The 27,789-nt window shown below is 38.9% G+C and overlaps 1 protein-coding gene across 11 annotated transcripts in view; it reads right to left on the reverse strand.

Annotated features, from left to right (window-relative positions):
• UNC79 (unc-79 homolog, NALCN channel complex subunit) overlaps positions 1-27,789 on the reverse strand; it is a 107,420-nt gene that overhangs the window by 56,694 nt on the left and 22,937 nt on the right. For 10 of the 11 annotated variants that reach the window (XM_032112398.1, XM_032112397.1, XM_032112391.1 and 7 more), the window contains 20 exons: positions 27,023-27,111; positions 25,813-25,853; positions 24,549-24,577; positions 23,269-23,498; positions 22,777-22,948; positions 21,155-21,385; positions 19,144-19,334; positions 18,182-18,305; positions 16,789-16,929; positions 15,248-15,469; positions 14,383-14,610; positions 12,852-12,993; positions 12,370-12,449; positions 12,140-12,288; positions 10,929-11,086; positions 10,413-10,594; positions 8,931-9,132; positions 7,138-7,317; positions 6,022-6,087; positions 1,884-2,170 (listed from right to left, as the gene is read on the reverse strand). In XM_032112398.1, coding sequence (XP_031968289.1) covers positions 1,884-2,170; positions 6,022-6,087; positions 7,138-7,317; positions 8,931-9,132; positions 10,413-10,594; positions 10,929-11,086; positions 12,140-12,288; positions 12,370-12,449; positions 12,852-12,993; positions 14,383-14,610; positions 15,248-15,469; positions 16,789-16,929; positions 18,182-18,305; positions 19,144-19,334; positions 21,155-21,385; positions 22,777-22,948; positions 23,269-23,498; positions 24,549-24,577; positions 25,813-25,853; positions 27,023-27,111 — 3,144 coding nt within the window. Of the gene's footprint in view, positions 1-1,883; positions 2,171-6,021; positions 6,088-7,137; positions 7,318-8,930; positions 9,133-10,412; positions 10,595-10,928; positions 11,087-12,139; positions 12,289-12,369; positions 12,450-12,851; positions 12,994-14,382; positions 14,611-15,247; positions 15,470-16,788; positions 16,930-18,181; positions 18,306-19,143; positions 19,335-21,154; positions 21,386-22,776; positions 22,949-23,268; positions 23,499-24,548; positions 24,578-25,812; positions 25,854-27,022; positions 27,112-27,789 lie in introns of those variants that run through there. The other variant, XM_032112396.1, reaches the window with a different exon arrangement.

Genomic DNA, 27,789 nt, shown 5'->3' on the forward strand with positions numbered 1-27,789 from the left:
GGAATAAAGGAATAAAGGAATAAAGGAATAAAGGAATAAAGGCTGCGGAACAGGCGGAGCGGAGCCCGCGCCAGGCCAACGCGCTGCGCAACATCGCCACCGCGCGGGCAAGCACCGCCACTGCAGAGAAACCCGGGCTGTCCAAAACACTTCGACTTTCTGGTGAAAAATACTGACAAACATTGGACTTTTTATTTATTGAACTGTCCATTCGAACCAAGCTTGGAATCAAAATCAACGAACCAGCAAGCCAACACAATCCCAATCTTTGTGGAACTGGCAGGGGAAAGCAAGTATTGATGGCTTGGGAAGGAAGGAAGAGTAACTGAAATATATCTCTGAAGGGCTCAGTACTAAACTTTCACTCTCTAAACACATCTTCGGATTGCAAATGGCATTTCTCTTGCAGCAAAGGTGATTCCAAACGCAAACCAGCCCTACAGATAAGAAAACAATTCTCCCAAATTACAAATTAAAGTTTTGATGTCTGCTGCACAGAGAAAAACCCTAGCCTACTGAAGTTCTCAAACTCCTTTTGATGTCAGAGGAACCAGGATTCAGTTAAAAAGCTTTTAAACACAAATGGTGAATTTAGCTCTCACAAGACATTTTAAAGGTGAAAGAGAAAGGCAGGGGCTGATATTTACAATTGCAGTAAGGAGTACTTCTGAAAATCAGGCTAATTAAGATCACTGAAATTTGGGCTTCCAAACTTGGAAAACACATGGAAAAATGCGGAAGAGGCTGCACTGTGATCTGAACTGCCACTTCCAGACTCTCAGTACAACAGTAGCAGATCTGAATCTCCTTTTACACTCTTTAGCTTAAAACTGTACAAATGAAAGGTGATTGACACAGAGCCATAAGGCTCTGGGACAATGGAACACGATGCATTTCCAGCTACCCAGTTTGCATTAACACCATCTATTTTGCTTCCTGAAATATGGATACCTGACATTGCCACAGCTGTGAAAATTTATCCAACTATCAACACCACATTTAACTTTAAAAAAAAATCACTGATTCCAACATGTGAATCAGAAAATCCTGGTAAGAATTGCAGATACAGAAGAGACAAGGATAGCTTTGAGAAATGTTTGAAGGTTACAGCAGACATCTGAATCACAGCCCTCTTCTTCTCCTAAGGTACTCCTTTATGAGAGACTGTGATAAAAAAAGCACTGAAGTGATGATGATGCTCCATTGCAAATAGGAATACTCTGCAAGCGAGAAATATTTTTCAGGCCAGTATCACCCACTACTCTATCGGTGGGAATTAACTGAGCCTTAGAAGAGCCTCATGAGGTGGAAAATTATGGTCCTCTTTACAAGATGGAGAAAGAAGGCACAAAGCAAGGATGTGCTTGGTCATTTATCATATCAATATATGCAAAAGTTCATGATGGCAATACCACTCCCTAAGAAAGGAAGAACAGGAAGTTCTGGTGCACTGTAAGGAAGAAAAATGAGCCTCCTGCAAAGTGAAGAGTGTTGAAGAGTTCACAGACCATTCATATAGGGAAACAAAATAAGAATACATGGGTCCCAGGTCTTCCCAAAGAAGGAAGGAGGAACTACTCCTGGGGAAAGTAAGGCATTCAAAGGCTAGTGCAAGATGGCAGAGGTTAGAAGCAGTCTCTAATTTTTCTTACAGTGGTAGTATTTGCATGCCTCCGTGCAAACAAAACCATCATCTCTTTGCCAGTGATGCAGCAACTTTAGACTACCAGCAGAAACAAATTTTTGACCAGCTGAAGAGATGAAGTTTTAAATAGGAGTACCTCATTCAACCATTATTTTGCTACAAAGAAGGTTGTGCTACCAACATTTCAACAACAGGCAATAATAAATAGCAGCAAAAAATACTAAGTGCCTTCACCTACTTGTGCTATTCCAGCAATAAAGGCATTAAAGCAGGTGGAAACACGCATTTTTTGGGGTGCAATCATGAAGCATCCTTCCTGCTGATCGTAGCCAAGCAGGACGTACAGATGGCGCTTGACTGTGTTGAAAGCTTTAGCGCTGCTGATGTCCGACTCTGCGCTGCTCTCATCCTTGGCCATGAACTTCATGAGCACTGTAATGAGCTGGTGGACAGTCTGGTGGTCAATCCCAGCATCCTCTGGCAGCAGGTCTTTTATTGTATTATCATTCTCTGGGGAAGGTTGTCCTATGGGTACAAGAGACATTGGTATCAGACACTGGAGAACACTGTGTAAACTCTGTAAATCCAAAAACGGGGTACAAAATACACAAGAATTTTTTTCCAGAGTTCACTGCTCCATTTCTGCCCAAATACACACAGTGAAGTTGCAGGAGACAGGCAGGCATTTCTGAGGACATTGCTCCTCTGTTGTCTCAGGCCCAACAGCACAGAAACACCTACTGTGTACACCCAACTCCATTTCTCAGCTTTCCCATAATTAGTGGAGCATCTTATTTCCCATCCCAGTGCATTTCTGCCGAATTGAACACTATTATTCTTCCACATCGATCAAATCCCACTGCCACCAGATTCTCATCTGGTATGGTTATCAGTCTTTCTTCAGTAAACATTAATGGGTATCAGTCTTTGCCAGCATTGATGGAAAATGTACAAAACGGCAAAGGTAGGAAATACGAAAAACTGTACCAAATAATGACTAAACAAAGAATGACGACTTCCCCTATTAGCACGAATCTGTATTTCTCTTAAATAACTTGTATTATTACAAATAACTTGCAAATAAATAGTATTATTTTAATATTCTAATTTACCCATATTCTCAATGTGATATGCTATTCTGACAAGGCACTCCTTTGCTGGTACAACTGCATCTCTCTTAGGTTCTTCACAAGAAAAAACTGCAATGTCTGTAAAGTTTTTTTAAATAATTTTGAAGTATGTTGCATTTTTATTGGTGGGTGAACAAAGGTTTGTTTGGCTGTTTTGCAAAGCACGGGAGATGGTTTTCATTTCTATGACAGATGAAAACTAAAATATGTGGGGGGCAGGAATTTTCAGACCCACTTCTATTAAGAGTAACTTTCCCTTACTGGTCTTATCTGGGTAAGAAGAAATAACGAACTCCATGTTATACAATATTTTTTTGTTCCAGACAGTTTTCACTGGGATTTTTTACTTAAAAATCTCCCTCACGATTAAAATTCTCTACCCAGGCTTTTGCTGGATCAAGATTTGCAGATAGAAAAAGAAAACAATGAATTCTGAAATAATTAGGATCAGAAATAAAGCAAAAACTATTTTCAGAAGCACATTAAAAATGTACACAGAAAATAATCTTAGCTTCATGGACATAAACTGAGAAATAATCTTATATTCTTATATAATATTACACACAGATTAAAATTTTCCATGGAATTATATCACAAAGACACAATTTTTGTAAGGATGATATTTGACTGTTCTATCCAGCCCTATTTATTTTCATCTCTATAACATGTTGTGAGATTTTCAATAAACCAAAGAAGGCGATAAGATGAAATGAGTCAAAGGATCATTGGGCTCTAAATAATTCCTGGTTCTCCAAATAGAATTCAAAGAGGAATTAATCTGAAAAGATTAAACCATTTTATTTTCACTTGCTGAGCAATATAATTTAGAAGCTCAGCGATAAAATGTTCAATTTTGACAGTGTTTCATAATTCTAACTCTAGCTAACAGATACTTCCCAGGACTTTTCCTGACATTTTACTCTTCCAGAAATATTACTACCCTTTCTGATGCATTAAAGATTTCTCATACTTTACCCTCATGCAAAACTATACAGCAGGAAAGAGTAAACAGAGCTTCACCCTGATTTGTTTGTCATAGCTCTACTAAAGATCAAGTTTATGGAATGTCAGTCACTCCACTATTATTTCTGATGTAGGAACCTGCAAAAAACCAGCAATGGAGAACTACTTGTTTAAAACTGCAAAAACTCTACAATCCAGTTTAGTCAATAGATCTTCAGAGTGTGGAAAACTACTGCTGTCTGGAATGAGTCTTAAGTTATATGAAGCCTGAACTAAACATTCATTTCATCAACACAAGATACAGGGTATCCTGTTATCACATGAGGCTGTTTAAATCCAAGCTAAGAATGCAAAACCAAGACAGCTCTATCTCTACAGTGGCTAAGGTAACTTTTATCCCTTGAAATTTGTGTGCATTTGTATATGCCTATATAAGGTACATTAGATACACACACATATCCTCCCCAACCCTCATCGAAACCTTCTCACATCACCAAACTCACAGACATAGTTAATATACGGCCTCCATGCCTGAATTCAGTCTAGCCTTACCTCCGAAGATTCATCTCTTTATTCATGTGCCCCCTATTTCAGATCCCTTTACCTTCAAATTACTCTAAGGTTTATCACAATGTAACATAAAACATCAGATCACAATTACACCATGCTTCATCATCCCAGCTGTGATCCCTACCAATGAAACTCTCTCAGTGACTGTCCAGGATACTGCAGAGGATACAGGAACAAATACATGATCCTGCTGTTTAATCCATACAGAATGCACACTGAATTCAGCTTGCATTTGGACTGTGCAAGGATGCCCATTTTAGATCTAGAAAGGACAGATGAGCATGAAACTGGTTCATTCAAGTGCCATGTATAAAATACATGTTTTTCTACTACAGATGTACATCCTCTGCTTAGGAGTCAGTCAGTTCCTTAGCTAAATCAGATATGCTCAGTACTCCCAATGCAGTGTTAAAAACTGAAACAAAACTCAAAAATTTCTTTTTACAAACACTTAAGCTTTTAGGAAGGAATAATAAATACTGGGTAGGAGAAAAGGGGCAGTAATCAGTCTTCTAGTTCCCAAATCATCTGTCGTATTCTGAATCATATTATTAGAGTTTTCTTGAGATCAGTAGTTACTAACTACATGAAACATTTTATATACACATTTTTAGTGGAAACTTTGTTTTAACCTTAGGTGATGAACTACCTGAGCCTGGAAAGTAAAGTGTAGAAATACCAAAATACAGCTAATAAAACCACAATGTCTAACAATGCCTACTGTGAGACTGACACTTCTTATGCAAAAAAATTCCTTTAAGCCCAGTATATAGCAGGTGGTTAGAGCCATTAAATGAAGAACAATCATCCACTGACATACCTGTTTATTGCATCATTACATCACTTGTTCCCTCTGTGAGCCTGTGACAACCCACACATATGTTCTGTAAGGAACTGGTTGATTTCCAGCTCTCACTGGGCTAGCACAGCAGGCTATATCCTGCTAACTCAGAAACTCCCCTATTTCATTTCACAGCTTAGTCAGCTCCCACAGTGACAAAGTATCTTCCTTCCAGCTGATCATCAAGTAAGTTGATATGTTTTGATTATGAATTTGCATCTGTTGGAAGTATTCCAAGTCTTAAAGATGGAACATGAAAAGATCTGAATCTGACATCTCTTCACTTCCAAATCATCAGTCTACACAGCACTCAGAGCAATAACTGTCAGTAGCCACAATTATTGAGAGATTACTTGGACCCTGCTGTGCTGCCTATTCTACAGACACCTGACAGAAGGGCAACATCTTCACAAAATGTCAGTAAATACAAAATAAGGGACTTGAGACATCTATAAGCATGCAGAGGAGACGTGTAATATACAGCACTAACAGGCAAAAGTATTCTGTCTGCAGTCTTTAAAACCTGAAGGACAAAGATCAGACTCAAAACAGGTGACCCATGGGGCAAGTCTAGCAAATATTTACTTGTGGGCAATGAAACACAGGAGGGTGAGGCACTGCTGGCACAGCTGACTGACTGAATAACCTCCTCCCAACTCCAAAGTCTTATTTACAACTGGAGGCAGCTTTCAGTACAGATTGAGAGCAAAGCTTCAATTTACACTTTTTGAAACCATGCTGAGATGTGATTCACTCTGCCATTTAGACAACTTCCATCTCACGTAAGTTTATCTCACGATCAGCAAGAAAGTCAAGAGTTAGAGCCTTCCTTTTCCTGTTCCATCAAAACACACCTCCCTTGTCAAACCCACCTGGTGTTTGCTCTGGTGTTCCTCCAAGAGCTGGTGCAGACTGCTCATGTCTGGTCAAGCTCACAGCTTTAAGAGAAAACAAGAGCAACTCTGTTTAATAAGGCAGCACTGACATCTTACACTTAGCATATATTCGGTGTTAGCACATTTATGTTCATTTACTCATGCACTGCTGTCAGGCAGTGAGTGTATCTGCTTGGAACATGTCACTTGTGTGCCCTACAGACTTTGTGCACCATGTTCTGTAACTCTAATTTTCTCCATCATTCAATTTTGCTGGTACAAGAGTCATCACACAGGAGTCCCTGTGCAGCATCAGTAATCGGTCATGAAGGATTACCTAAGAATCCCAAAATATTTGGGGGGGGTCTTGGAAAGAATATATATTGCAGTGTTGGAAAGAAAATTACTTTTTAAGTTAATAGATCACTAGCACCCAAGTTCGAAAGTTTTATCAGTTCCTATTGCATGGGTAAGAGCAAAGTGAGAGGTCCAATTTGAATATAAGGACTGATCTGTGTTTGCAAAACTCTCTAAATGAGAAGGGCCAAGCTTTATTTCTGCTTGGAAAGGTATCTGCATGGCACTCCACACAATCCTATGGCTTTCCAGCACCTAGGTCCTCCTGTAGAAGCCAGCAGGAAGGATGTGTTGCACGGACATTGTTTGCTTAACAACGGAATTCTGAATATATTCAAAAACTCATTTGAGACATTAATAGTTGTTTTTAAGATGTCTAACATATGCTGCATGCACTGATTAATAATTATAATTAATAAATAAATCAGTAATAGAGGAATTTTTCTGTAAACACTGTATCTATTTAAGACAAAACTACTGCATATTAGCCACAAACAAAATTTAAGATCTAGAAAAGACAAACTAGTCTTGGAGCATTTTATTCTGGCATTTTAAACAGACACATCTAGACACAATGTCTATGTTCTTTGTCAAACTCACTAACTTGTCAGTATCTGAGTAATGCCCAAAGCAGTCAGAAACCTAAATTTGCCATCCCAACTGGATAAATATTGACAAATCCAATGTGTACCCATCAACGGGATAGGAACCTAAGGGAGGAGATTCGGGTGTGTCACAAAAACATAGATACTCAACGAATTTTGGTGGTTAAGGTTTCTGGAAGGGAGAGCGCTCTCTTGGACTCGGCAGGTCCCTTCACGCTGTCCCTCAGGGAGCGCACGCTCTTCTGACGGTTGCGTGCGAAACGAGCCCTCTTGATCTTCCACATTGCCGCATCACTGAGGTTGGCCACATTTGTCCGGACAGCAGTGATAGCTTTGCAAATGCAAGGGACCAAGTTAAGATTCATTCCACAGCATAGGGGGGGCCCTACTGCTGCCAAGTGCCAAATGCAACTGGGCCCCAGGTCCCACTCAAGCCAAGAAAAGTTTCATATGGGCCCAAGGGGTCCATCTGCAAGGCACTCATCTACATGCTCTCATTCTGAAATCCATAAAACCCCAAAAGGCATAACTCTGTTAAAAAATTATGCTGTTACTTGACAAAAACAGATTCTTGAAACCAAGATCTGAATTTCAGGCTAAGAGAAGGTATATATATTTTAAAAGGGCAGAACTCTCACAAGTATGGATCACATTTAGTGCACTCATACCCAACCATGGCCTCTAGTTCTGCCTTACTAACCTCCTGTTATGCCTACTCTTACCATCCTGAATTCGAACTCAAAAAACCTGTGAGTGTTATTATTGAGTTATAGTGGTGTTACCAGCAGTATCACTGCATGTCTTAATGGGATCACCAATACTTTTCCATACTCATACCTATAGTGCACTGAAACCCTTTGAGTTTAATCATCTGAGTGACTGAAGTCAGTGAGCCCATTCTTTGCATCACCTGTGTCCTTGAAATGGCAAAGAGAAAGGTTAAAAAGAAATCTGAAAATTATCTCCTTCTTATTTTAAATCACTCTAAAGCATTCCTATTTAAAGATATTGCCCTACATTTGCAGTCAGAGGTGTTAGAAACTATTGCCAAGATTCCATCCTCAGACCACAGCAGCAGTTCCCAGCATTGGGTCAAGCTACTCACACATGGGGAAGAAAGTACCTTTGCAGTTCCACCCCTCTCCTGTGCAGCAGTAGCACCACCTGGGCTTTTTTAGGCACTGGGCTCCATGCAAAAGTAGAAGGAAGTGTTAGACTGCTGAGGGAACATACATTGTTCAAACAGCTGTTCCCATCTCCTTCAGGAAAATCAGATGGAAATAGATCTGACTCATGGGCCACCACTTGGGTTAGGAAGTTTTCAATTATTTAGCATTCTAAATAATTATGCATGAAGTAATTTTTAGTCCCTCCCTAGTGAAAGGAAAGAGATTTGTTTTCTCATCAAGAAACCAAGTATGAACAGGACAAACATTTAAAAACTTTTGTCACTGCAATAATAGTTAACTGAGCACTGGCTCTAAGAGTCCATGTATCTCTTATGCTGTGCCCCATACACTAGGGCTTTTTTGAGGGTCAAACAGCGCTCCTAGGGCTGACTTTGTACAGACCACCACGGGACAGGGTTGGCACGATCTGGGACTTGGAGAATAGCAAACATGACAGTATTAGAATATCTACAGTAGAACAAGTGGGTTAATGTGGGTTGCAGGCGATCATAGAACCAGACCACAATCCAACCAAGGCTGCAAACACATCCAAATGAGAGCAAAACACAGCACCCAAAGGCACAACAGAATACAGCCTAACCCGTATTCAGGAAGTAAAAAATGCTCACTTCAATTTATTTCATTTTGGCCTGAAAGATTAGTTAATTTCAGAGAATTTATACACACGAGACCTGCAACTCTCTCAGACTCTTGCAGGCAGCTAAAATTCCAGAAGATGACAAAAAGTGATCAGATTGATTTCAATTCTGCTTACTTGTTGGGAAAGGGAACTCTTTGTTGCAGTCCAGATGAAGCTGCGCCTCCAAAGACAGGGTCTCAAAGCGATTCACAAAGAACTCCCAGCTCAAAGCTGGGATATCTGCTTTTAGAAAATGAAGTAGCAAAAGCTTACTAAGAATTGTGGGCCTATCCTTGACAACTGTGTCAAACTGGAAATCAAGGCAGAGGCAGAGACCCTATAGAGGGAAACAAAAAAAATAACACATAACTGAGATATGAGATCTTTTAAGGATTTTTTTAAAGCAAAGAGAGGTCAAAGCTTGTAACTCCTCCTGTCAGTTAGTACAGGATCAAGGTTTAGCTCCTTTTTTCTACCAAGTCCTTTAAATCAGAACTAATGCTACTGATATCAGTGGAAATTAAGGTAAATAAAGAGATAAATAAGCATCATATTTTGAATGTAGAATTTTCTAAGATTTTGAGCAATACAAAGGTACCAGCAAAGTTCTGTCCTATCGCATATTTGGCACACAATATTAAAGTACTTCACTCACACTCCCCGTCCGAGAAAAACCTTACATTTAGGTAACTGAATCAAGCCTGTAATTACAAAAAGAATGAATCACCAAGCCTAAAAAGAGGAAGAAAGATTACACTGTGAAGTGTATCAGAGGCACTTTGCCTCAAAATTCTTCTGCACATTATTTGCACTAGAATTTTGTCTGTAGTGTTAAAACTTAAGGTTGAGAAGAAAGCCCACACATTAAATATAAAAGTGCAGTATACTGGTCTCATTAAACCCAAGTTCAGTAACTGTGTCACTGAACTCAAGGTCTCTGGAAACTATTTTGAAAAGGTACCAAATGGAATTAATCTAGCAAATATTAACAGCTTTTCGTAGGCAGTAACCCCGAACTCTTGACACACTCATTCTATTCTCCAGAGAACTAGAACTGAATTGTTCTATGAGATTTTTTTTTTTTTTATCTTGCTTTTCTCGCTTCCGTATCTGCTTAGACTTAATCATGTGAATCCTGACTGGCAGCCTCTCTCACATGCTTGAAGTTACATGCCTAAGTAAATCTTGTAAAGATCGAGACCATGTTTGGTTTTGCTCAAACATATTTTCTCACAGTGAGCTCAGCAGGGTGTCATAAAACTTAGAATTGCATTTTTTTTAATTGAAAAATATCAGATTACTTTCAAATAATAAAAAAAATTACAGTTTTCTACAACAGCAGCTCAAACACAATAGTAATCCTCTGCAGTCATCAAAGTATTTATGGTTGGACTCGATCCTAAGAATTATTTTTTCCAACGTAAACAGTTCCATTACTCTAAGTTGGCAGTAGGGCAGCATCATTTCCCTTGGCTATTCTGGGCATATGTCAAGCACCAAGACCAATAATGCCTGCCTAAAGAGGTATTAGCAGTGACTGTGATGCTTTTCATCTGAACTCCAGGTGAAAAGCCCGTTTCCCATTGGAATGTATTTTTTCCCATGTAACTCACCCACCTGTAAAGCTGGCCTCTTTATGGTGTCAAGTAATAGGCCAGCTCTTGTAGCCACTGCTGGGTTGACATCTTCCACAGCAGTCAGGAAACAGCAGAATGCATGAGCCAAAGAGTACTTCAGTAGGTGGTTTTTTGTCACAGAGTGAATATCCAAAAATCTGCACAACACAGCCACTTTCTCCACTGTAGTAGTCATGCACCCAGACAAGAAAAGAGGCATATTCATTTAGGCAATGGTTTATGTACTGATTAATATAAATTTCCTAGAAATATACATAGCTGAGAAAGTAACAACAAAAAGATAGCTGGAAGGAGTTGTAATTTTGATTTTTATTTTCCAAAATGTCTCATCTTCTCCTCTATTTTACTGCACTGTGTGCCATAGTTTTGCATCAAACTATCTCCAAAGCAGCAAAAAGATCATCATCTATTATAGGTCTCCTCAGTTATAGCAGAGAAAGCTCTACCTCTTCAGAGAAGAAACAAAGAGAAAATAGAGTACATTTCTCAGGCCCACCTGCTTCAAATCTCATCTTCCAGTCTTTACTGTTGAAATTGCTGTTTATGATTGTCCAGAAAATGTCAGCTCCATGGGGAAGAGAAAGTGCATGAAGAAGAAGTGGGACTGCCAGGGAAGAAAGCTGAGAGAACTCAGACTTCACAACTCCCCACAAGCTGGCAAGACAAAAGAGAGCAAGCCTGCTTATAAAGACACTCCCTTGATATCCTTTCTTCTAAATGTAAAGAACTTTTCATGAAAATATTTATGAGCCATCCTGGGCATTTATGTGAATACTGTCGAGTGGACTGTAGTAAAAACAGAGTAGGAAAACAGAGCTACTTGCAAATCTTCAACTACAGCAGGTTTTTTCTTGAAAAATCCAGGCTCAAATATTCCTCACTTTGAAATACTTCAGATTTTGAAAGAGTTTGCCTAATTCAAGATAACTGCCATGGAACACAATCTATGCTATGAATTAGGAGTTTCAGCATGACCAGCTACACCACATAAGCCACATGAAGTGTCTTGGCACCACAAATCATGTGCATCCACGAGTAACTAAGAAGTTGGATATTCACAATTTGCTGGTATTTAGATTCAGGACAGATTTTCTAGGCTGCTAAAACCCCAAGTCTTGGAAGATCTTCAGCGAAATTGATATAGAGCAGCTGTTAAGTGCTGACAAACACACTCTATTTCAGAAGATCATATGCTGATGTTTATTCAGCTACTTTTCTGCAGAAGTCCCTTTCTCCAAAGAGAATCTTAAAATGCATAGATTTCAATCCAATTCAGACTCCAAGTGAACAAAATTCCTTTCCCTTATAAAAATAAGGTGAAATACTATTGTTCTCTCAGCTTTAATGCTAAGGCCCTATAAACTGCACGCCTGCCTCCACAACATCCTTTATTTTATTTTGTAGAGTCCAGGAAGATACATCAGTCTCAGGTAATGGTATTATTGAATATGAGAGACTCTGACTCATTGCAAAAGAGGTGGTTCACGATGGGGTAGCCATGATGGACAATGAAGGGTACCTTGATTTCATTTACATCTTAATTGGCCTGTGCAATGAACTCTTATACAGGTTTCTTGATCTTTCCAGACATCCCTACCACTCTTGTCAATTTTCCATTGTAAACTTGCAAATTCTTTGACACTAACAACAAACTTATAGCTGGAGAACCAATTAAGTATGAAGAAAAAATGTGATATAAAAACCCACCTTGAAATCAGCATGTGATCTTGAATATAGGCAAGAAATTGTGGATGGTCTTTTCTTGCTATATACAGGCATTCACCATGAAGACACAGGATCTTCAAACAATTCAGCATGTTAAAAAGAATGTCTGGTTCTTCAAACCTTGACATTTCCTGTGTAAACAGATGTTCTCTCAGCACAGTGACACCACTTCACCAACAATACAAACCAAACTGACAAGTAATCCATGTTACCTGCAATATAGTGTATATGAGCTTCAAGGTAACTGGAAGTTGCTGATAACAAAACTTCCTTTCTGTGTCATTCTTTATCGCTGTTAAAAATGTAAGTTACAGTCAATGTTAAAATTCTTTTATCTGTGGATTCAAAATGAAACTAAAGAATGTTAAGGTGGTGAGAGTTAAATTAATTCTAGGCACATTAAGCATGCAGTCAGTAAAATTAGCACAGCATGGAATTTAGCATGTAATATTTTTGCTACTTTATATGTTCAAAAAGCCAAGATTTCTTTTAACATTTTTTTGGGAGACAGTCACACTTGCTATCAACTTATTTACAGCCTAGTTATTTAATATGTTGAAAGAATTAAATGCATGATAAAAAAAGTGACTGTGCACTGTTTGACTTGAAAGACTGCTCCAGAAACTTGTATTGTATACGAGTATAAGCACTTCTTTATAGCCTTACTGAAATAACCTTTTCAGCCTCTACCTACCAGCATTTTCTGTGGTCTCTGTGTGATTTCCTGGGTTTTCTCCATGCTTTGGTGCTGATTTGTCTTCCTCTTCTCCTTCAGTTCCTATAATAAACTCAGGTCTAGTATACAGAAGACTATCCTCGAGGTTATCTGTGGGCTCCTTTAAGAATATAATTAGTTAAATTCATTTCTTGATGCTCTCTACATACATGAGGCCATATCCTGCTCTCTAAGCTACAACTGGTGTGACAAACTGAGCTCAAATAAGGCAGACTTTGTTTAGGTCCATGTACATTTGTGCACTCAAATAACCTGCATATCTAATATTTTGCATCAGCAAATGCATACTGACAAAAAGACTGTGTTCCAGACATGGATTTAACAGAAACTGCATATCCATATCAGAGCTGAGGGGGATTCAATCAAAGGGCCAATACCTCACCAAGTTTGTCATCCTTGCCTGAAAGGAGTAACAGACAGGAGCAGGGTGTTTCCTGCACTACTGTTGAGTTACCAGCTTTGGGGCAGGACATACCTCAACTACTTTTACATTGAAAAATGTAAACTCCAGGCTGGAGTTACTTCTGCCTGTGGCCAGGAGCTCAGCATTAAAGGTTCCCATTGTGACATTTACGTTGTAAATTGCAGTGTGAATTCTGGGAGTGCCCCAGCACCCAAAAGACTGCACTACTCGCTATTTTTCGGTTGAGATGAGAATCTGTACTGGAGGGGCATGAGATGATTTTTCTAGCACAAGTTATTGACTATCAAATGCAAAATAACTACTTCTAGCATACACATCAAATTAAATTCTGAAAATTTGACACATAAAAAGGCATCATTATTCCCTCCACTGAAGAAATAAACTAATAAAAATCTGCTACTAAATGCCACAGCAAATGAGCATCAGAATAAACAGAATGATGCTTTCTTCTCAACTATCAGACAGAAAAGTTATGTATAATAGACATACAGCTCAAAATAAATTCACCACACCACCACCACCACAGGAAATATTCCAATTCTTCTGCAAAGCTACAGAGGACTTTAATGGTGACTAGCAACTTGAGAGTATCTGTATCTGATAAAGTTGGATACTCAACCTGAAGTACATTCAGTTTTCCCACAGCACTCAGCATTTTAAATGGTCAAGCTCCAACTAAGGCTTGCTCACTTGACAACTGATTCATTCAAAATCATTAATCATTTTAAAGCATCCACTCTTTGCTTTTAACAAAAGCTAAGTATTAACATTTCATATTTTATTCGAGACACAGTATGATTGGAGTGATGCATTTCCAAAGTGAAATAGCACATCAATGTTCATGGGGGAAGAGTTCATAGTGGATGAATATTGCCATCTTCCCTGGGTTCTTTGAATCAATTTGAACTTAGGAAATTTTAGAGTTCAATGGCATTTTGCTTTAAACTCCTGAATCCTTCATGCCAAAAGTCAGTGCAGCTTTGCTCCCTTGAGCACAATGGAATGAGAATAGTGAAGGAGTTTTTTAGCACACCAATAATACAGATCCTTTCCTGCTCTGCTTACCACAAGCCTGATTTCTTCCTTTGGAGCAAGCTGTTCCAGCAGCTCAAAACCCAGCTGGTAACACAGAATGCTGGACTGGCACAGACCACATTCAACAGCTTTTTCATCTTTCTGACAGGTGTGAGAACCACCCCAGGGTGCCTGGAACACATTGTTTATGATGGCTATTATATCTTTTGAGATGCTGTTCTCTAAGCCCAAAGTGACACCATCATCCTGGAGTTCCATCTGAAAGAAAGTGAAAAGATTAAGGATTTATTATTCATTTAAAAGGCACAGCACTGACTTTCTGCTTCTTCCTACATTTCTACTACTTTTATATTACAGTACTGGAAAGAATTTGAGATAAACTGTAGCTCAGAATTTAACTTGTCAAGGGTGTTGATGCTCAAGCCCAAACAGCTAGAGTAAATAGACAATTTCAAGCACAGAATCCATTAATTTTACCTGGAGACTGTAATCCAAAACACTTATCCTTGGATTCACAATGTACAAACCTAACTATCCAAAAATTAACCTAACTAACCTAAGCTTATCAACATGTCTCTGCCTCTAGTCTGTAAAAATAAACAAATCTCCAATGAAAAGTTCCTTTCACTAGTGTGAGGTTAGTATCTAACCTGAATGTGGAAGTACATAACTTCATTGAACACAAATCTATAATTTCTATAAAGACAGATGACAGCTGTACTGGGATTTAAATGCCTTACACTTCATGCCAGGCCCTTAGCAGATAGAGAATCAATATAGGATCAAAAGAATCAATGCCAGGCCCTTAGCAGAAAGAGAATCAATACAGGAGAACCGAAAGTGACTACAGAACTTCAGTGTTCCTGCCATGTGGATGTTTTTCTTCTGCAAGTACCTGCTTCAGAATTAGATCAAACATCAGAATGAAGCAATTAAGATTCATTTCTTCATCTTCACACTCAAAATCAATAGTTTTTCCACTAGGGTGTCCAAAATTCTTGAAAGGGCTGTGGAAAGGACTACGTATTGGGCTCCGAAATGGGCTCTGGAAGGGGCTTGGGAAAGGACTGAGCATGTTGTGCTGAACTCTGCGCCCAGGGTCAGAAGCAACGCTTACCTGAAAACATAAAAACATCAACATGTACAAATGACTGTTAGACATTTAAGCAATCTCATTCTATACGAAAATGCCAAAAATAGCAAGAACTCTGGCAGCCTTGCCATTCCCTTCTGTAGCTCTTTTGCAAAATACACAGGTGTCCCTTAACGCCACTGAATAAGATATGATAGAAGTACAGGAACAATATTCTGCCCAGATGTGTACATTCTCTCAAGCTAAGCAGCTGAAATCCATTATGTTATTCCTACTAAGGAGAATTTCAACATCATAAACCAAACTGAAAATTGGTGCAAGCAGTAAAGCAGCCATCAGGTTACAAAGATCTGCTCCATAATCCATGGACACTGATTTTAATAGCAGCAGGCTAATAAAGGAGCCCATCTCAAGAGAGCTTTGCTCACTAAGGCTCTACCAAGGATACAGGTAGCTGGAAATGCACTAGTCAAAATGGCAATAAGCTGTGTATGTGTGCACTGATCTATGCCCACACCACAGCAGGCCATCTAAAACACCCTGAGAACATCTAGGCATTGCAGGGAGATGCACGCTTAGATGACACACAAGGTCTGTTTTCAGGCCAGCTACGGTCTGAAAGACCAGACAGTAAGTTTGTCCATTTTTTCTGCTTAGTTTAGAAGTGATCATGGGCTAGGTGTGGCAGTGCTCTCTGCAGAGCTACATCAGAAGACTGGTACACCACATGCAAGGAATCATCAACTGCCTAGATGCTGTAGTTCCTTAAATCTAAAGAATCGGGGCTTTCAAGCAACCTTGTTCTGGTGTCCTTCAAGCACTTCATCCAAACTACTGGGAAGTTAAGTCACATCAGACCAAGTATATGTAGTGCCTACAGATTTGTACATGTTTTCTTCCAGACCATAAGCTTTTGATAGACAACTTTAGATCAAATTCTTCATCTTTTTTGTGTGGGACAAAAAATACAGGGAACCAGAAATAAATTCTGCTCTCTCACCCTTTCAAAACTTACCCAGGCCCACCAAATTCATACCAGAATACAAAAGGTCATTCTGGATGACCAGTTGTCCGTAACAACTTGTTGCTGATGGTTATTAATAAAAGGTGCAAAGAATAAAAAAGGTTGGAAAATATACCAAGTTCCTACCTGTATTATCTTTACACTTTTATATGATAGAGCGATATTAACTGAAGTCATGCCAATTTTCTCTCATTTTCAAAATTTATAGTGTTTCCAATCAAACACTGCCATATTGAAAGATGATTTTTAATTCTTCACGTGGACTCTATTAGGAAGACTGTTACAAGCAAAAAAAACAAGCAGGATAAGTAACAGTTACCCTCCGAGCTGCAAGATTTCCCGCCAGTTCACTGACTCTTGATTTTCTCTGATTTGCCAATTCTTTTACAGAATTAACTCCATCAGAAAACATGCTGATTAGTAACTGAAGAGGAACAACAATGTCTAGTTCAGACAACACCTGAGGAAATACAACAAATAAGAAAGCATGAGTTTCAAGTTGGATCACAAACACCAGCTACTTTATATGCATTTTTATAACATGATCCTCAGTTCAGCAAGCTCTGTGAATTTAATTTTGGAATTCAGTGAGGTGAGGTGCAAGCATAGATTTCTGTTAGAATCAGGGCAAAATAAAACAGGTTCTTTCAAAATATTTGTTGGCATCCACTTGGTGCACCTTGAGATCAGTTTCATGCACAAACACCCAGGGATGTGAGGTTATTCCACAAAAATATTTCTGTAAAGCAGAAGTATTACCAATACTTGAATGAATAACTACTTATTTATTATTACTTAAAACTGAATTCCTTTTTTCATTCTAAGAACCTGGTCAGAATAGTAGCCTACAGGTGTCAACATAGTGACAGGATTGTTAATTGCACATCACTTAGAGAATATTCACAATCTACTATGCCACCAACACTCAGATAAATATAAGCTCATTTGTACTTGTCATTAAGTGTTATTAATTCAAGAAAAATCTAAAAAAATCATGCTTTACTTGAAAACTCTGTATACCTAAAAACTGAAATTACAGTCAGGTAAATTGGTCTTTGCAGAGACCTTAATTAAAATAACCCTCAGCAGAAGAAAAAGCAATAATGAAAAGTACAGGTATTATTCTGAGGTGCTGTGGAAAATTTTATACCCTTTTTGAACTCATTGCCCTCAGGTGACATGATTATCCCTGGAGCTTTTGATAAGAACATTGGGTGAATGTCAATTTTGTGGGCAAATATAGCACAAAAGGGCCAGATCAGCTGAAAGCTTGGCAGGCACAGAGCTAGTCTAATCCAGCTCTTCATATGCAGGAACAACTACAGCTGTTTCTGGAGTCTCAAATTAATTTTGAAATCTACAGACCAACTTCTGTGGAGACTAAAACATAGTGCTGTAAGAAAGCCAACTGAATGGCCCTAAAGACTCAACTGACATAGGTAAAAGAAATTCCCAGGCTTCCATTTATTAAAGAATCACAAAATCATTTAGGTTGGAAAAGATCCCCAAGATTACTGAGTGCAGCCTTTGACTGATTCCCACCTTGTCAACTAGGTTATTGCTCATGAGGGGTTAGCTACACTCAAGGTCTGTCTACCAACCACCCTTATATTGGAGCAAAGGGCAGAAGGTGTGCATCAACCTTGCAAAAGCAGATTCTTTTTCAAAATTATCAGCTGTTTCAGCATGACTTGTCAAGCGAGGACACTTACATGCAGCCAGAGCAATGCCTGCTCTTGCACAGAAGATGGATACCCTGTGAATCTACAGCTAATAAAGCCAAACATCTCCTCCAAGGAGAAAGGGAGAGGACAAAGCTCAGTGTCAAACATTTTGCTGAAAAACAGAAAAAAATGTAGCATCACTGAATTAGCATGGCATACACTGTGTGAGATAGAACAGAAAACTGGTAGAAAGCTAATCCTACTTGCAGCCTCACCCTCCACGGGAGCTGAGTTAGGCTGCTGATACCACCTGTCCTAACTATATAAGGTCATGTCTGAATTTAGTGATGTACCTTAAGAATTGACATCCCATATGTCCAGTTTCATTTGATAGCAAAATCTTTTCCAACATCCAATGCAAAAATCAGAAAATTACTCATCTCACTAGTCCATTATTCCATGTTTGCACTAAAAAATTTACAGCAATACCTACAAATATGAACTTACAGTCAGTTTCAGAGCCCTGTCATCAGTTAAAAGGCAATGAGAAGTTTTACTGACAAAGTCATACACCAGACATAAAATTACGATTCCGCCACCATTCTTATTCTGGTGTTTCCTTTGCTCAATAGGGGAAGATATTAGCTAAACAAATACCAAACCAATGCCAGCTCTACTAATCCCCACCATTTCTCATCAACTGGACAGGAGGAGAAAGATGGTCCTTCCAACATGCTACAGGAAGCCACTAAAAATGTGCCTTGCTCACACCAAAGAAGCATCCATGTAGTTGGCTCTTGATACAAAGATATCCGGAGCAATAAAAGAAAACTTTCCCAAAGATTAAATCCTTTAGTCTAAATGTAAGTTATAAAAACAAATCTGAAGCATTCACTCACTACTGCCTATTGCACACATAGGCATTTTTATTAGTTGTCTCCATCTTACCATGCTAAAACCCTCAACAAACATATGCAAAACCAGAATGACTCCACCATATGCCTACATACCTCAGCACTTCCCGGAACTCTTTCAGTTGGTTATCAGGCACTTCCGTCCTTATAGCTTCCAACCACTCCGGCATGATACATTCCCACACCGACTGGTTTATTACATTGTATGGAATCAAGCAAAGGATTCGATTCAGCCCTTCTTTTAATTGGGTTACAGCACTACATGATTTGTCCCAGTATCCACCAACCTGTGGGTATTTCCAAGGATTACACTGATGAATGACATTTCTAGTCCCTGTAACTTGCTCAGCATCACAAATTTGCTCAGTGTGTTGCAGCAAGGAAATTTTAGGAGGTGATCATTAATACCTTCAAGGCAGAATTTAGAATTCAGCCATGGAGCTGCATTGTTTTTTCCTCTTCCATTTGACTCACAGTACACAAAAGCATTGTCCAAGACTTAAATGAAGTTTGCTTACTTCCACGCCATGAATCAGTGTATTATTATTTACAGTTCTCAAAAAGGCACAGATTTATTTGGTCAAACCTTCACCATCAATTTTTTGCTCCAGGCAACTTGTTACCTTGCTGGGTCTGTATTTTGAAAAACTTGGTCTGTATAAGGTGTTCTTTCATTGGTGTTTGTTTAGGGTTTTTTTGAAGAAAGGTTCTACATGACAGAAGCAAAAAAATATGCTTCTAAGTACATAAGTAATTGGCATACAGAAATTAATTATTCTAACTGACCTCAGCTCACATCTTCTGTTCCTGACTAATGGCTCTAGAGATGCCTGCTGTTTTGGCAGCAATTAATGGTAATCTCAGCCAACAAACTATTTTTCCTTCATTCACCACAGCTAATTTCATGGCTATTTGTCTTCATGTTCTTGTGAAGCCTTGCAAATCTGGCAAGTTTTTGGTCTAGTCTTAAGTATTGCAGTAGGGGGTAACAAAACTCAAAAGAGAGGCTGGATCCAAGAAAAAAATCTGTAAGAGATTACAGCATGAGGTTCAATCCTTCCTTTTCCCCTTAACCTCTAAGCCATGGTCTCTTTTGCTAAGCTTCTAACATTCAAAGCACTCATCCAGCTCTCAAAGTGCCTCAGCTGACCTTCAATCCTCCCACAGCCAGGTGTATCTTACAGCAATGGTTCGGAGTAAAACACACATCCATGCTGGTCTGCATATGAACAGCAAATCCCATACATTAGGTCATGAAAAATCCACAGACGCACAGTTCATGCCTGATGATGTAATACATCACATGAAGTCTTGACGGCCTTTCCAAGTCTAGCCACTTAATTTTAGGAAACAAGCCCAACATGTCCTCTGGACATTTTACATGAGAGGCTCAGAAAAAGAATGTCTTACAATAGCATGATTAAGTGGTGAGTTCTGCTTCATAACTAACGGACAGAAAGAATGACTCCTTCTAGAAGAGGTTGCACCAATGGTTACACTTCGGCACCCTGGACAACCTTCCAGGTAAGTCTCTCTCTCCATCAGCAACAAAGCAAATGATGTCAGACTGGTCTCTTAACTGAGTCACTCAAATTGGGTCTGAAGTTACTGGGCATTGGTATTCCCAGAATTCCCTTCGGTTACAACTGTGTGATTTCATAAACCTTAATTCACACCTGCAGAGATGAAGTATGCAAAGAGCAAAGAAACATCACTAAAGGACAGGCTTATATCTGGGAGTAGGCAAATGACACCTTTTAGCAAAGACAAGTTTGGGTACTTCAGCAGCATAATGAAAATGTGCAGCTATCAAAAATGTGCAGTATCTTTAAATACCTATAATATTCTTTCAAACTGTCTTCACATTATAATAATGCCTAAATAAAATAATAATAATAATTTTTAAAAAAATAATAAAATAAATAATGCCTACTTTCTAAGACAGTAAAACTAAAAATTCCATTAAGAGGAAAAATTCCAAAATTCCACTGCTCCCTCTACCTCTGAGATTTCTTTGTCTTGTTGGAGCTGGGAAAGAAAAGGCATTTTTACCTAAGACCTTAATCTCTGTGGCAAATAAGGGAGCCTTCAGATAAATCATTCTTACCCTGGCAAACTCCATTGGCTTAGGAAGGAGGCACATAACCATGACATCAAACCGGACATCACAAACAGTCTTCAACCACTTAGTAACAAACTGGGGCTTCAGCTTTTCAACCAGGCTACCAACTTCATCATCCATCATGTAAGCTGTAGAGTGAAACCACTGGAACACCATACTAACCAGCCGTGCTAAACTCTCTGTGGGTGTATTCTCACTGGGAGTGCAAAGGCTCACCTGGAAGAGTGAAACACAAACCAACTTTCATTTCTAGAATTAAAGGTGGGAAACTTTTTGTCTACTATATTTTCCATATTCTCAGAGTTATGAGGATGCAGACTACATAGGAGACAAATGAGATGATCAGTTTTAAGTAGAGGTTGGTACAGGACAATAGAAAAAACATTTCATAACCAGAAAAAAAACAATAAAAGGAAAAAGAAAATAGGCACTGAATTTTTTTGTTTACTTTCAACACTGAAAAAAATCAGTATAAAGTGCTTTGACAAAGTTTTTGGTTTAAACTTTAATACTTTTAATTTCAGAAGGTACTGTAATACCTAGTAAAATTTCTGATATACATACACACATATATATAAAATGTACAAGATAAAAAGATAAGTCAAATCAAGAACTTCAAAAATTCTGAAAGAAGATACCTACTTAATGTACTAAGTAAAAATATTCCAATCTTGAATTTTTGTCCTCATTTGGGGCGTGAATATGAGTTTTAAGTCTTCAGAAACTCTCACATAATAATCAACATTCTTCTCCCTTTCTCCAAACTTTCTAAAATGATACCTGGACTGTAAAGCTGTCACAAATCTGAGATCAAGTTTCTACCCCAACTCACAGGCCAGCACACTGCTAGGTCCTTAATTAACTGTTGTTTGAGCTCTTGGTATCCTCTGGGGACAGGAGACAAAGCCTGAGAAGAAAGGTGAATTGGAAAGAGCCTGAGAAGGAGAATTCTCCTTAAGGAGAATTGCAGAGTGCAGTTTCTGAGGATCCATCAGACTGCAGCCTGGCCTACTAATGAATAGCCAGCAGCAGTCCTGCTGTTTTGGAATAATCTCTGGTAGCTACTGTGTGGGGTAGAACCAGCAGAGCTTCATTCTCTCAACCCACACCAGGTGAATGGAGTACACTGGCTGACACAGCTTGATCAAGCTAACTGCAGGAAGGAACAGCATCCCACTAAGAATCCGACAGCCTAATCAGAGGTAAGAGAGAGAGCTCTGCTTCCAGAAAGTGATGTTGAAAGCTGGAAGGTGAAAAATTGATTTTTAGGGCATTGCCTTTTAAACCTAAAATAATGGCACTCAGCAGAGGGTACTTCTGAACAGAAGCTGATGGCAAACAGAAATTCAATTAAAAACTGAGAGTGAATAGCTCTGTTACACACTTTATAGAGGACTCAGAGGAAGTCAGCAGCTCCACCCAAACTAGTTACGAAATCTCCAAGTCTGACAGCTTCACAGGACAAGTTTTTTGCTTACAAATCGGAACAACTCTCCAACTGAAGCCACGAAGTGAGGAAAATAAATAAAAAGAGGTAAAACTGAGACTTCAGAAAGTAAAGATGTGGGAATCAAGAAGAGTGAGAGAAGAAAGCAAGAATTTCTTACCAAAAACCATATTCCAAACTGGCTCAGGAGGCGTTGGTCATGCTTGTCATCATCTTTATTATCAAAGTCTGTGTTGTCCAGGGAATGATGGGAAGAGGAGAGGCCCATCTGTCTCCTTCGGTTGAGTTCATGCTCCCTCTGCTCAGCATGAAACTCTGCTTCTTTCAGCAAGCTATAAAACAAGCTTGTGGTCAGTGAATGCAGCTTTCCTGCAGTGGATACAGGTATCTAACCAAGAGTAACTAGATGTTAAGCCATATGATGTCATCACTTTCCTGAACAAAATAACATCAAATTCTAGGATTCCAGGCTGACTGCCTCATCAGGACAACACTCACAGCTGATCCATTCTCTGCTAAAGCAGAAGAACTGTCTCTGCTTTTAAATTATCCCGGTGAAACTAAAATTCACCTGCACAAGATTTGCAGGCAATATCTACATGAAAGCCTGATCCTGCTTTACATACTGGTGGCTCGCCAGCTGCCGGATTACCTGATCACAGCTTCCACGGTGCACACGAGCTCCTCTGCCCCGCACTCGCGGGTGTTGATGGGGGGCGGGGAGGTCTGGTACAGGTGGGTTTCGGCGGCCGCCCCGACCTCGCTGCTGTGGTGGTTGGAGTGGCACCTTTTGCAGTAGCGCACGGGCCTGTTGCCATGGCGGCCGCAGCAGCCCGCCGAGAAACACGTGACGACTGCTCTTCTGACGTGGGAGCTACAGTTCTGGAAAATAAAAAGGAGTTTATCAGGCCACAAGTATCAGGCAATGGAACCAAAAACATGGATGAGAGTCAGCACGAGGGAGCTGGCTCAAGTGCTGGCAATTTCCAAAATCACTCTGTAGAAGCACAGCTGTGTGCAAACTCCTGATGCCAAACATCACTGACCTTCCAGAAAGATAAGCTGAGCCTGGACTTAAATGTCACAGTTGCTCTTCTTCTGAAACACTCCAAACTGACACTTAAGTCATCAGCCTCAATCTCCTGACTTGGAGCAGTCTCTAAATTTTACAGTAGTTCTCTTAACTCCTGCTTATGCTTCAGAAGGCCTTTTTATGTTACAGGTAGCAACAGGTAGATCCTTAGGAGTGCAAAACCATGGTGCCACCATGCCACAGTTTATGCTATGTAAGGACCTGCTTATCACAGGAAACTGTATGAGCCTCTGAAATATGGACCTCAAATTTCTGCCACGTGGTAATCCAGCCCAACAGAAAAGCTTTCTTTACCACATGAGAACTAGAATATGTTATACACTGTATTCCTTGCTATTAAATTCTTATTAAAACACATTAGCTGGTATGTAGTGCAAGCAGATTCTTTTTGTCAGCAATCTTTTCAGAGCCAAGCACTGAAGATTTTCAGTCCATTTATTTTTAAAAATACACGTTTTACAGTATGATTTTTGTCCAATTTAGGATTAATCCAAGACTTCAAGGAGATGAGAAGATATATAAACACTTAGATATAAAATTCAGCTCTTGTTCTATCCTCTTCATAAGCAGAGTTATAGAATAAAAACAGAGCTCAACAGCATAATTGAATTGCTTTACTAATTGCCACTTCAGCTAAAACCTACAACTCAAATCAACATCATGAGTTTTAACAAAAAGAAACCTGCTGCTGCTGAATCATTTCCATCCACCAATAAATGCATTCATGGATAAATTGTGAAATTTTGGAATGGTACAAAGAAGAACGCACTAGACAGGAATGGAATGACACTAGACACAACATCAAATCATGCCCCATCACACAAATGGCTGAATCTTACCTTCTTCTGACATATAGCAGAAATTTCCGCTGTAAGGGGAAGGCATACAAAACATGAACACAAAATGACCATCTTCCTGATTTACTATGGCAGCCATGGGAAAATGGACATCCTGGATGGAAGTCTCTGGGCTAAACTTGTGTTTCCAGATACTACTGAAACCCCTAAGCCTGCATAAGTTAGGACACTGCACATTTAGGCCTATGGCTATTTCTACATTTAAATGCAGTAACAGCCTTGGTGCATCAAGTGTGACGTGCTCTGCAACTCCTCCACCTTCTGCTTATGCTTCTGCCTCACAGACAGACTTTTAAAAGCACACCTTGTACACACTACTGCGGCAGGCTCTAGGAGACACTGCTCTGATGGGCCTACATGGCTTGTGAAAGCTCTCAGCATAAAAGAGTAGTGAATATGAACAATGTAGAAGCAGCCACTATGTCTGTGGCCCATCATTTCAGAGTGAAATGTTTGCAGATTCAACCTGTAAGCAGTAGCTATTTGATCTGTTGCCCTGGCAACATATGATTCAGTAAGTTTAAGTGGCTGATTAAACAGAAGTGTTTCCCTTAAGTAAATAAAACATTCTTAATCTGGATAAAATTTCAACTAAAAGCAGACAGCCAAAAAATCTCAATTGCTTAAGAATTTTCAGTTTTCAAAGCAAAGAGACAAGCAGTGTCTTCCTTCTATCCCTGGGAGGGTTATTTTAGATAATATGCTAATTAGCCTGTCAACACACTTTGTCTACATTCTAGTAGATAATAAAATATCAGGTTTTCTCACTGATCAAAGGGCAATGATTGGATCAATGACTGGACCATCAAAAAATATTTTATGTCCTTTTCTGATTTCCTTTGCAGTCTCATGTTATAGACTTTCAGCAGCTTTAAGAGCTTTCGAATCAGACTTGGGTTACTGGAAGAACTAGCCCCAGTTTTTGGACACCGCTCTGGGACATAAATACTTTTTAAAAACTTGGCTCCAATCGTGAATGCTTCAAGATCTGAAAATCTGTTAAATTGTCTCTGTTTCCTCACACATAAAGAGTTATATAGTATTTCAGATAAAGGATTAGTCAATTCTTCATACTATTTTCAGGACATTAAGCAGCATTAAGTACAAACTGCTTTAAAATTAAAAAAAAATTCCAACACTTTTGAACAGAATGCAGCAGTTCAAGTAAAACAGTATGGAGAAATATCAGAAGCATAGCTTTGTACAACTATGACTAGTTTGTACCTACCCTTAAAATACCTCTTACCTTGTGGCAGAAGAACATCAATCAACCATTCACTGTGATCCCTGTAAACATTAATTTAAATTATATAATAAACATAACAAAATCTTTACATATATATATATATGGATTTATTTTTGCACAGAGGAAATTTAGATAAATCAATGTGGTAGGAGTGCTGCTTTTTTCAAATGTAGTTTTATAAACTGCAGATTGGTTTACATTATGTCTCTTTGTTGTGCTGTCTTACTGTAAATTATCACTTTGCTGATGTTTGTCACCATGTTCAAGGCTTTCAAAAATTACTTTTGAGACCTAAATTTATCAAATTAAAAGAGAGTGCACTCTGAAAGTCTGACAGCTAAGAAATGATAGTGAAAAATAACAGATGAACGTAGAAAAAAACCAAAGTACCAGTACTGTTTCCTGTGAGTGTCCTTAGAAGCTATGCTTCTACCAAATTCAATTACTTTTCCTGCAGCTTTAAATCAATGATGACTTCAAAACCTAAGGTGAGATGTAATTGCTTTTCCCACAGCTGGTGTGATTTAAAGTTGTCTTAAACTGAGGAGAAAAACACTCCTTTAGGTTCTGAACTACCTGTAACCTTGTCCATTTGAAGTAATGACTGGCACTGAATTTAAGTATTACATATTACCGTCGGATTTTGCATGCTAATGCAAACCAAAATAGCAATTTAAAGGTAAAAAAGACAACCAAAAATGAAAACAAAATGAGGTTATTTTATCTCAGGGTATATTCCTTCGAAGTACTGGTCAATCCTGGATCAATTTATTTGATCTCTGCTGTTCCACAGTACATCTTAGAGACTAATCTGAAATACCTGTTACAAAAAAGTATCAAAACCTCTGTAAAAGAGCTTTCACTGTAATGTTCTGCTTTTAATGAAAACTAAAGGATGAGGACTAAATATGTTTCTTAAGCAAAAGCCTGTACATTAATGAGGTTTCCCTATCATAGTCAATGCAACCCACAGTATCCATTCTTTCAGAGATCTCAAATTAAAAACTCTTTAAGCTAGGTGCAAATGCTGATCATGTGGGGTAAATATCCGTAACCCTTATTCATATTGAGCGGCGGTGTGCTCCATATACCTCAACAGGTTCACCTATATAAATTATATGCTAATCATACTGCAATAAAGCAAAACTCCAGAGTTCTGAACTCTGGAGTTTGACAATATTTATCATTTTCCAGCTCTTGGTTTACCTACCCTGCAATTCTTTGGCTGCATTCTTCACAAAGGTATAGGGGAGGTGGCTTATCACCCAAAGCCACAGACAGGGACGGGTCAATGCACATCTGAAACGTGGAGAAGGAAAAGGATTAACACTTCTGTTCATTGAAGCTGGCTGAAAAAGTCCAACGTGTTAATGCTAGGACATAAAACAGAACACAGCTTTGGTGTGCGTTAACAGCATTTAGTATTCTGAAAGAAAATACTCAGCATGTGGCATACAAGATCTCAAACTATTTCTAACAAAGATAGGGATGTAAGTGAAAATGAGAGCCTATAAAAAATAGGACATACTTCAGTACCAGTATTATCATTTTCTGAAAGACAAGTACATTTTGTTATACACTGACATCATTTATTCACTGTACACTTCCACTTTTTTTCCCCAAAGAGACAGCACTTAGAGGATCCATGGCTTAGGACAAGCTAATGTAAAGGTCTAGATTTTTCTTTCCCAACAATGCCTCTTCCAGCAAAATCTAATTTTCAGTCATCGCTGCTTTTAAGTATAGAGCACAACTGCAGTGACAGATCAAAGACTCACAGTTCCCTTGGCAACATAGGTCCAGACTTTGTCTTGCATTAGCTTTTATCCTTTCACATAAGTCAATTACAGAAAACAGTTACAGTTAACAGCCAGTTCCACACACATTTGTTCAAGTGTTTTGTACTACTAAGGAAACACTTAACAGTAGTATGCATACACTGTATGTTAACCACTATGATCAAAATGTTTCTTACTC

The sequence above is a fragment of the Corvus moneduloides genome, chromosome 6 (assembly GCF_009650955.1).
Source record: "Corvus moneduloides isolate bCorMon1 chromosome 6, bCorMon1.pri, whole genome shotgun sequence".
Taxonomy (NCBI): domain Eukaryota; kingdom Metazoa; phylum Chordata; class Aves; order Passeriformes; family Corvidae; genus Corvus; species Corvus moneduloides.